Here is an 11271-nt window from a genome sequence, read left to right on the forward strand (position 1 = left end):
GTATTGTTGGGTGCAACTCACTGGTATATAGCAACAGTTACAAGAGGGGAACTAGACAGTGTATCCACTTCCCAAGTATATATTATGTTCTTTGCCCCATTTTATATTTACTACTTGGCAGGACCTCCCTTAGGACACATGAGGCAGCTATTACATTAAGAGACTCACCGTGCAACTCTAATGCACACGCTGCATTCCTGACTCGGAAGGACCTGATTAGTGGCACATAACATGGAGCGCAGGAGCCCTTGTGAAGATACTTGATGAGGGTGATGATGACATATCCTTCACATAATAATGCCTCCAAGGGACGTGTACCATTTTGTGGCATGTGAGTACTCCACGGTGACTTGACGATGCATCATCATCGTAGGATGTTTTTTTCTTTTCATTAAGTCAAAGGCATGGGGGAATAGGGTCGATTTTTAATTGAGGTATTTGTGCTCCCACCTTGACTAAGATGACATCTAAGGCATGACAACGGTGAAACCCACAGTTGAATTGATGAAGGAAGGGTTTATCAAGACATTTCCCCCCTTCAAAGGGATCAACCAACGGGGTGGGAAGCGCGAGGTGTAGAAACTTGTGAATGGGCCCACAAGGGATAATGAGATCGTCTTGGAAATACCAGTGTCTACCTATGATACTGCAGAACACCACTGCCAAGCCAGTAGAAACTGCAAGGGACGATCTCTACATCAACATTACAGCGGAGAGGTACTCGCATCCACAGAAATTGGTAATAATCACACTAGGAATAAAACAAGGGATACATGGATAGTGGGATCATTCTAATTCGAAAATGTCCTTTTCTCTTCTGTGGCCGTCAAACTTCCCACATAATATGTTATTCTCATCCGCGTGGTGGCTGCCACAGGGCAGAATAAACTATGCAATGTCACCTTCAATCTATGAAGTTGATATATATATAGAACATGAGGGATTCATTCATCTTATATGCCATTCTGCACCTTAAGAATTTTCATCATGTAGTTCAGTATGCATACATCATTCCATACTCCTAGTATTAGTCTTCCATAAGTGTCATGTGGTCACAAGCGCTCAATTATACAGGAGGTGCACCATCTTAAACAAATTTACATAAAAATTGGAAAGTAGACATGAGCAAATCAGAAGCAAAGGATTTCCTCAACATCAAAAAGATGGCTGTAGTTTGGAAGACAGGAAAAGAGAAAAAATAGAGCAGCTAGTGAGAAGTAGAGGAGACCCCTCGAAATAAAAATTAGACAACTGCCCTAACAACCTAAAAACCTCAACATAGAAACAGATCTTATGTAACAGGTTTAATGTTCAAGAAGCTTTGGTACACTCCACAATGAAGAAATAGAAGAGAAGGCCATGGCTTTACCTCTAAACAGGCATCCAGAATGTACCAGAGGCTGAACGCTTACACAATGGCGCTTTGCCATCGATCCGCAAGAAATGAGAAAGCATAGTGTATGAGGCTGACTCATATATCAGAGGAGGGCTTCAGTACCTTCCCAAAAATATAAGGCATATATTTCAAAAGCAATTAAACAAAGGCATCCAAGTGAAGCAATACCTATGCACATTTTCTCCAATGGGCGTTCAGTCATGTGTTCTATACGCACTTTCCATAGTTTAGATCTCTGATTTGGTCTGTTCGTCGTTGGGAAACAAAACATTGCATGTCACATTTCTAAAGAAAGTAAAATACATAGATCGATAGAAAGTCTTTGAACTTTTGGGTTCACAATGAAGCTATCAAAAGTCTTAGATGAAATAATCACCGAAGTAAAATTAAAATTTGGATGGCTTATAGAAGTTTTGTCTTCGTCAGACATCTTATAGTGGATCATTCTGGATGAGTCGTTATAAAAAATCCCTCCTACAAATACCTGTCGGAAAGTAATTCTATTCTCCTACTATGCTTCCCGCACTATTTCCAAAGTATAAAAACAAAACGTTTACATCTATTATTTATGTATGGTTACATTTGTACTTTGACTCGGTTGGCATCAATACCTAAGAGATTGAAATAATATGTTATAACAATGTGATGGGAGTCTATCTAATGAGTATCTAGACTGACAACATGTTGTTCTTTCAGGAAAATGATATAAAATTATCCGATGTATTCAGTATTGAATTGATAAAAAGATGCATGAAAAAGAAGGGTTAGACTATGAAGATTTGTAAAATTATAGCAATGAAAAGTCAATCCTCAAAAAAACGGATTGAAGAGCATAATTTTTTCAACTTGGTAACCTTATTTTATGTTATTAACCTTTGAAAATCTTGGCTGAAATAGAAGTTTAATATAATTCTTATCAAATGGCATTTCCATTGAGATGCCCCTTCATGGACCTTTGTAGAAAGCCAAATTGGAAGCTCTGGCAATGGATCTTGAATGCATTTTTTTTTTTTAGATCCGAAGTGTAAAGTTATCATTACAAACCCCTATGCATTAATACACAGCTATCAGCGCTGTCGCGTACATTACTTTATAATATTTTTTATTCTTGAAGATGCTTTATTTCTTCTTTTTTTGTAAAACGTTGATTTTTCGTAAAGTAAGACTTCTATGTTTAAAAAACATCAATCAACTTTTGAAGAACTCTCCTTTGGAGCAAGTATATTAATCCATGAGAGCTTCTGTAGAATCCAATGTCTTGTATTAGGGCCTTAACGCAGATATCAGGATCAAGATTCTTGTAGGAGTAATCTGTATACAAGAGTCATCAATTCCTAGGATCAAACTAAGAGGATAATACTGAAATAACACTTCATAACAGGTTTTTCGGGGAGGCCAGGAATGGCAGGGCAGCACATTGGCGATCTACGAGGTACCAGGTTGGCTATTCAAACAAAAGCTGGAAGACAATTCGATGTGCATCAGGTCGTATGTTGCAGATCATAGAGCATCAATATTTTCTTAACATCAGCAAGGACAACCATCGGTTAGTTTATAGAGAGAGAGAGAGAGAGAGAGAAACAAAATTAAAAAATAGAGCGCACTATTTTAAAATTTCAGGGCTCTGTTAACAGTAGTTATCAAGACCAGTGTATCCATGTCTTTACCTAATGACATGAGTAATTGAGAATATCCAAGTAATTGTTGAAGTTTATAGTTTTAGCGATTGACAATATCCCTTTAATATCAGAAGAAACAAAATTAAAACCCAAATTACTAATACTCTCATAGGCTTCATCTTTAAATTTCACCAAGATGTGAGACAAAGCACCATTTATCAAAACATGGATTAAATAAACAACTGTTATGTTTAAGCTTAAAAAAAAGATTTATTCTCATTCATGTTGGAGGATAAGGAAATGATTCCCAGTGCTTCGTCATTTTTCTTTGCACTATATGCCTGAAATTCCCTTCCGACCAGTATTTCACCAGTCGGTGATGAGAAATAATAACTTATTTCTTGTCGTCCTGCCGCCAGAGAAATGGCCTAAATGTATTTACAGTCCCTTTCATTTCGTCAATCAGTTTTTCTACACTCCATCTGTTGTCATGGTAGAACGATTGAAGAGGCGGTAGTTCCACTCTTGTCATACTCTGTATCGTTGTTAAATTAAGAGGTTCGTCTAAAGATAATCGATGAACTCTGGTCCTGCGTAGAACTCTGGTGGATGAAGCAACCTAAGCGAAACTGCGTCGAACGAGGTGAAGATGCAGCCACGTGTCATGTTTTAAACATAAAACTCGTTTAAAATGAGCCAAAACATTCGCCTTTGGAATCAGGGACAAGAGGGACGTCTGACGCGAGGATAGAAAGAAAGTTTTGATGGGAATCGGAAGAGTCCCGCTGGGCGAGTATGTTCATGAAGCGTGGCTCTTGCGTAAAAACTATGATCTCGGTGTTGACTCAAGTCAAAGCTCTAATCACACGAAAACGATGGTCATAGTCTCTAAACGCGTATTTTATCTCAACCCTAGAGTTCAGGAAAGAAGGAAACAAGATCTTCCATCTGTCCCCTTCCGTCTCTTCTTTCTAATCCAAAACATGGCGGTTAAGTCCATAAGAAACGCATAGCTTTCTCTTCCCTCTATAAAAACCTGCGCCGAGATGTCTGCGATCATCAACGAAAAATTACAAACGATTAGCCTCTCTCGTTTTCTCTTTCTCTTCTTTCATAGCCTTCACCTTTGTCGATATTCCTCATCTTACGACGACGCGGATGACGATGCATGCCTCTCTTCTTGTTCTAGCCTTTATGCTGCAGCTTGGCCGCGGCTGGTCGCATAACAAAATGGATTACAACTTCACTGGCTCTTCTGGTAACACTTGGAGAAGAACCATTCAGAGCATTCCAACCGGAGAAATAATGGTCGACGACTTCGGCGCCCGCGGCGATGGGTCGACTGATGACACCAAGGTCGTAGCTCCATTCATTGGTCGTCTTATGCCTCGTTATATGATAGGAATCACCTCTTTCTAAACAGTACATTTCTCCACAGGCTTTTGTCGCCGCCTGGAATGCTGCTTGCGCGTCTTCCGCCCCAGTGACGATGCGTGTGCCGGTGGGAAAGACCTACCTGCTAAGACCCATCATCTTCTCCGGTCCCTGCAAGTCTTCAATTTACGTGGCGGTGAGACGCCGCTTCCTTTTAATGTGAAACGTGCTGAATACAAAGGAATTTTATGATGGTTTCTAAGGCTTGGTTATCCTTGTTTAACTTTTCTGGACAGATCGAGGGAACAATTCTGGCCTCGGCAAGAATATCAGACTGGAACGGCACCGACCGCAGGTTGTGGATGCTTTTCGACAAAGTGGCGGGGCTCAGCGTTCAGGGAGGTGGAACCATAGACGGAAATGGGCAGGTGTGGTGGAAGCTCTCCTGCAAAGTCGATTCCAACCAGGTAACAAGCCATCCTCCTTCTATATCGATCGTCAAACTTCAATCCCAGCTATCCGCCTCAGTCATTGACCTGTTGTTTCCTCTGCATGTCTCCTCGACCTTCCCCGACGAACGTGTCCAATGCAGCCTTGCACGAACGCTCCGACGGTACGTTAATCAATTCAATATTGATTGTTCATTTCATCAGGCTTACGAGCTTGCTCATCAAACCTCTCAGGCTTTGACGTTCCGGGCCTGCGATCGCTTGAGCGTGAGCAACCTCAAGTTCAGGAATAGTCAGAAGATGCAAGTCACATTCTCCAAGTGCGCTGGCGTCCAGATCTCCGGGCTTACCATCTCCGCCCCGGACGAGAGTCCGAACACGGATGGGATACACATATCTGGCAGCACCAACGTCAAAATCAGCAACTGCGTTATCAGGACTGGCGACGACTGCATCTCTATCGTCAGCGGCTCACGCTTTGTCACCGTCACCAATATCGTCTGCGGCCCGGGCCATGGAATCAGGTGCGAATTAAGTGGCCTATCTTGTTTATTCTATCTCCTGAACACCCTTCTCTTTTATTTGTCCTGATATTATTGTTCGTTTCTGGGCTGATAGCATTGGAAGCCTGGGGGTCAACGGCGCCGAGCATACCGTTTCCGATGTCTTAGTCGATACAGCGCGCTTGGAGGGGTCGACCAACGGAGTGCGCATCAAGACGTGGCAGGTAAAGAGAAATTCGTGCAGGACATCGAATTTTATATTGAGGCCATATCCCCATTGTAGACTAAGTTGTTTGGTTGGGTTTCAGGGTGGAAAAGGGTATGCCAGAAACATCATTTTCCGGAACATTGTGATGGATAACGTGAAGAACCCAATTATTATCGACCAGAACTACTGCGACTCCAAAAAACCCTGCGGTGAACAGGTGCGAAATCCTAGTAGCCATCTCTCTCTCTATCTCTCTCTCTTTCTCGCCCGCTTCCTCTCTCTCTCTCTTTCTCTCCCGTTCTCTTCCTCTCTCTCTCTATTTCTCTCTCTTTCTCTCCCGTTCTCTTCCTCTCTCTCTCTTTCTCTCTCTTTCTCTCCCGTTCTTTCCCTCTCTCTTTCTCTCTCTGTCTCGTTCTCTTTACTGCATTCTCTCTCTCTCTCCCTCTCTCTTTCTCCATCCGTCTTGCTCTCTCTCGCTCTCTTTTTTTCTCCCTCTCTCTTTCTCCATCTGTCTCGCTCTCTCTCCCGCTCTCTCTCGCTCTCTTTTTCTCTCCCTCTCTCTTTCTCCCTCTTTCTCGCTCTCTCTCCCGCGCTCTCTCTCTCTCTCTCTTTTTCTCTACCTCTCTCTCTCTCTTTCTCTCTCTGTCTCGCTCTCTCTCCCGCTCTCTCCTTCGCTCTCTCTATCTCTGTCTCGCTCTCTCTCTCACTTTCTCCCACTCTCTTTCTCTCTGTCTCGCTCTCTCCTCTCTGTCTATGTCTCGCTCTCTTCTCTCTCTCTGTCTCGCTCTCTCCTCTCTCTCTCTCTATCTCTATCGTTGTATCTCTCTCTGTCTCTGCCTCTACCTCTATCGCTGTTTCTCTCTCTTTCTCTATCTCTACCTCTATCGCTGTATCTCTCTCTGTCTCTGTCTCTATCTCTGTCTGTCTGTCTCTCTCTCTCTCTCTCTCTTTCTCTCTCTTTATCTCTATCTCTCTCTCCGTCTCCTTCTCTCTCTCTCTCTCTCTCTCTCTCTCTCTCTCTATCTCTCTCTCTACTTATACTTGTCGTTCGCTTCATAGAAATCCGCGGTCGCCGTGAGCGGTGTTACGTACCAGAACATCAAGGGAACAAGCGAAACCCCAGTGGCCATGGACTTCGACTGCAGCAGCAGCGTCCCATGCAGAGGGATAACGTTGCAAAACGTCAACCTAGTCACGAAAAGCGGAGCAGTGGCCAAGAGCTTCTGCCGCAATGTCGAATTGACAAAATACGGAACTGTCGTCCCCTCCACCTGCACGTCCTGAAGACGTCTGATTCCACCACAGAAGTCAACAAACTCATTTATTGATTTATTAAAATGTAAATGAAAATTCTTTAAATTCTTTGTTAGGTGAAATAGGTACCATTGTATTGTTAGGAGAAAATTCTGATTCATTGTATTGATTCGTTGTGTATATTTATTCTTTATTAATTCGATTGATTTAATCTGAAGCCTTTTCTTATGGCCAAGACATGAGCTTGATAAATATAGAAATAGAGAGCAATGGAGAGGGGTGGTGACGGAAAGAGAATGATAGATAGATGAAGGAAGGGAGTTAGAGGGAGAGAGGAGAGATAAGGATATATATATGAAGACGGGGGGAAGAGAGAGAGAGAGAGATATCATACTGGATAAATATTTTATTGGTATCGTTATGGATATAGTCTCTAGACACTAAAGTGCTAATCAACCAAGAGGCGGGATGAAATAACCAGAGATCCAATTCAATATAGTTAACTTCTGACATGTATGAAATTACAGGCCATTAGAGCCCCAGATCTGACCTTAAAATATCTTGGTACTTTGCAGATGGCTTACACGCGCACGGCAAACCCATTAACTTCATCCCATACACCCAATGTACCAATTACCTGTAGAATTGGAATAACAACTGTCCCAAGTTATTACGATAGTAGGCCAAACGTGCATTCTAGTCACGATTAATGTATGATTAGCAAATGCCGATCGAAGTTGTTGTCTCTTTGCTTGTTTTTCAGAATAAAGCATTAAGGGAGTGAGTTAGGTGCCCCCTTTTCGCCAAAGTCGCTTCCATTAATTCCCTTTCAATATTCCAAGTCACCTTTGCCTAAGCCTTATATTGAGATGGTATAAATCACAAAATTTAGCAGATCTTGCCTAAAAATAATATGGCCACAAATCCCTTGCTCAATTACCTTAGATTCCATAGCCAGGAATGTAATGTGTTATTATCCATATAATTATCATCATCCAGTTTATCAAGGCCATTTGTCAAAATATCAATGTCTCTGAACTATTCTGGAGAAACTACCCAGAAACTTGACATTAAACATGCTTTTAATATTTAAGCATATTTTCATAATTGAACTCAACTTTAATTTTTCTAAAATTTGAAGGTTAAGCCATTTGACTCCAAATGGCTAATTTAATGTAATGATGAATGGTGAAAATTATCAAGGCCTAAATGAAGCTGTAAACCCATCATTAATGCACGTTAAATTTTCTTAATAGAAATTTTTTTGCATATTATCTCATGAATTCAAAACACTAGGGATTAAATCAATTTTCATTACAATTGTTGCATTCGTCACGCAAGATTTAAATATTTTTCATGTCATTTTAAATATAGGAACACAAATTGTACTTCATAAAATAGAAGACCAAGGTCATCGACTGATATTTTTGCCTAAAAAACATTGTTTCTTATGTAAATATTTTCGGGGGATAGGATTTTAAGTGGTGTTGGAAAAGAGTAAAACCCAAAAATTCAAGAAAAAATCAAGATAAGCTCTTTTAGTTTCCATAATACAAAAATATTTTGAAAATTTAAAAATATAGAATAAGATATTAATATAATAAGTCAATAATTTTAATATATAATAATATTTAAAATGGATTTCAAGTGAATTCAGGACTAAAACTAGCAAAGTTTAGAGTGAAGAAACTGATATATCAATTCTTAATCTTAGTTATTAGTAATTCTTTGTCGTAGTACAGCTTTTTAATCAAGATCAATATGCACCATTATTATATTCTTGACTAAGGGGAAATCGTATTTGAATAATGGTATGAGTCTTAGCTTTTCAATGAATAGAAAAAGCATGCATACTAGCATGACATGGATGTTTTAGAAAGTCCACAAAGTCAAGTCCATCACTCTGCAACAAAGAAATAGGGATGGAGATTGATGCATATGTGAAATAGAATGGTCATCTAATCAAAATCATTACCATGGTCTATACTTCAGAGAGATTCAACTGGCATGTTGATGTCACAGAGCATATTATAAACACTCTACTAATCTACTCTTGCCGGCATCATAACCTTGCTAATGTGACTCTCTATCCACTCCATTCCATGAGCAAACTCTGTGACGCAGTTTTTACATATGATTAGTTTATTAATCCTAAGATAAATAAATCATTAAAATGTAAAATTGATATGATTATTTTAATACCAATTGTGAACAATTAAACTCATTAGAAATATGATTAGTTTATTGGTTTTTTTTCCAAAACAACAAAAGTGAAAAAATTTATGAAAATTTTAAAAATCCTTTAAACTCACAGCGAGTCAGTATATTGTTTATAATTGTGTTTTGGGCTTCAGTTTCATGCATAATGCTTTATAAGAAATATTAGAATAAAATAAAATAAAACAAAAACATCATGCTTATTCATGAATATTATACCTATACATAAATAAAGATATCATGCATGTTTTAAATCATATTTAGGCATAAATTGATAATAAATGACATACAAATTGACGTTATGCAAATTTACAAAAGGATTTTCTGTGAGATTTCATGATGGACTTCAAAATCCAGGTTTTCCATGATTGTGTGATAATGTGGCATATATGTTTTACTCGTTATGAGTTTTGTAGTTCTTGATTCTCTTTATCCCTTCATGTGATAGGTTCCTTTCCACAAGGTACAAGTATGGGCCTTCATAAATGATGTCTCATCCTTCCTTTCCATGGTGGTGCTCGGATTTCAACAAGTTATCTTTTAAGGTTACATTCCCTTACTTTAACTTATATGTGTGTATCTATATCATTCTTTAGACTCCCAGTAACTATCTTAAAGTCATGAAACATTTTTCTTAAAATTCAAAGTGGTCATGGAAACCATTTGAATATCATATCAAACGATGAAAATTTTTCAATTGTATCCTTAGTGGTGTTCTTCGTGCATATGTAAAGAACCCACTCAAGCTTTTTCAGTTTCCAAAACTATCAAAGGCCTTGAATTATCACATGTATATTTCTTTAATAATGGTCACTTCTTCATTCATGTCAATAATAGTTATTTATACCTTCAAAATCCCTTCCTAAAAATATGTATTCATATTCAACTATTACTAATTTGATAAAACAAAGTCACATCAGAAATGGTATCTGTTGACATAAATATCTCACTTTTAATTTTAAACTTTGAATTACTATCTATCCCATAAGAAAACAATAAAACTTATTTAGTGGCATTCAACTACCCTAGCATGTGTTGCATAAATATTTTTCAAAGTTATGGCAATAAGTTATATTCTAAAGTCATAAACATGTTTGGAAATTGGTCCCTCTAGGATCTCAATTTATATGTGCTTCAGTTGGATTTTTTGTGATCCCAGATAAATTACCCTTATCATTTTTTCACCATAGTGTTTTTATTTTGAGAAGATCTCGGCAGATTCCCTACTCTCGTGGTGCCTAACATGAGGTGTAAATCATCATTTACTTTTTGTGTACCCTTATCTTGATTCAATTTTGTCCGAAGGGTTTTCAATTAGATCTCCTTTCATTATTAATGATACTTTTATGTGTATTATGTAGTAGACTCTAAAGATTTTCCTGTTCTTATACAATTAAAATATTTCAGCATGTGGAGTCTCAAAATCTTCAACTATTTCTAGGGTTTGCAAATGGTCAAGTGCGAGTTGACATCCAAATCGTAATCTTTCTGTCACTGGTTTAACATTTATCATCTGAATTTATTATGTGTTAATTATTTATTATATTTAATTGCAACCTCATCTCACAATTTTTCAGTACCATATGTTTTGTTTGCTTCATGATTTGAGGAAGCATTATGTGTCGCAATGAATGGAGCGGACTGATGTGGTACTTCCAAGTCAAGATAGGTAACTTGACATTATTGTTGTTTTCTAACCAACATCTGCCAACATATCCCATAGTGGACCTATTGATATCAGAGATCCCAAAAATATGTGCCAAACTGAGAGGTGGATACCAAACAACAGCCCAAATACCATGATTACAAATATTGTCAGGTATTGGAATAGGTAGCTTCACCATGCAAAAATTCATGGATTATAGAAATTCAAAATTAGTATATGATATCCAGATATTAAACAAATTGGATCTAAAGTAAAGGCTAATTTATATATTTTTCATTTAACTTAGATAAAAAATGTATCTAGTAAGGGAATTAAGTGCCAAACTGATGATGCTTTAGAAATATATTAAATATTGTTATTTGTTAATTTTCAAATTAATGAACGACAAGCATCATAATGTATTTCCAAATATTCAATCGTAAAAGGGGCGTCATTAAATTCCAAAAACCAAAATTGGGACAGGCCATCCTGCACCATTAAGCATCATTTAGTTTATAAGATTTGGTGTTGTTGATTAGTGATATTAGCTTTATCTCATATCATAAATGACAGATGTTTTACTCCATGGACCAAAGTTCACTAACA

General features: G+C 38.2%; 1 protein-coding gene across 1 annotated transcript; it reads left to right on the plus strand.

The window, feature by feature from the left end:
• The first annotated feature begins 4091 nt into the window (after window positions 1-4091).
• Window positions 4092-6943, plus strand: LOC144715491 (polygalacturonase-like). Its single transcript, XM_078590425.1, has 8 exons — window positions 4092-4371; window positions 4454-4585; window positions 4686-4856; window positions 4982-5002; window positions 5073-5362; window positions 5457-5565; window positions 5650-5766; window positions 6609-6943. Exons 1-8 carry the CDS (start codon window positions 4174-4176, stop codon window positions 6831-6833), a joined length of 1263 nt encoding a protein of 420 aa, XP_078446551.1. The 5' UTR covers window positions 4092-4173; the 3' UTR covers window positions 6834-6943.
• The last annotated feature ends 4328 nt before the right edge of the window (window positions 6944-11271 follow it).

This window comes from Wolffia australiana, chromosome 2 (assembly GCF_029677425.1).
Source record: "Wolffia australiana isolate 7733 chromosome 2, ASM2967742v1".
Lineage (NCBI taxonomy): Eukaryota > Viridiplantae > Streptophyta > Magnoliopsida > Alismatales > Araceae > Wolffia > Wolffia australiana.

What these genes read in the sequence shown, in the direction of transcription:
- LOC144715491 (XM_078590425.1), top strand. Translation starts at nt 4,174, where the DNA reads ATGACGATGCATGCCTCTCTTCTTGTTCTAGCCTTTATGCTGCAGCTT. An exon ending in AGTCTTCAATTTACGTGGCG is followed by an intron (nt 4,586 to 4,685) that starts GTGAGACGCCGC and finishes TTTTCTGGACAG; the next exon opens with ATCGAGGGAACAATTCTGGC. An exon ending in GGCCCGGGCCATGGAATCAG is followed by an intron (nt 5,363 to 5,456) that starts GTGCGAATTAAG and finishes CTGGGCTGATAG; the next exon opens with CATTGGAAGCCTGGGGGTCA.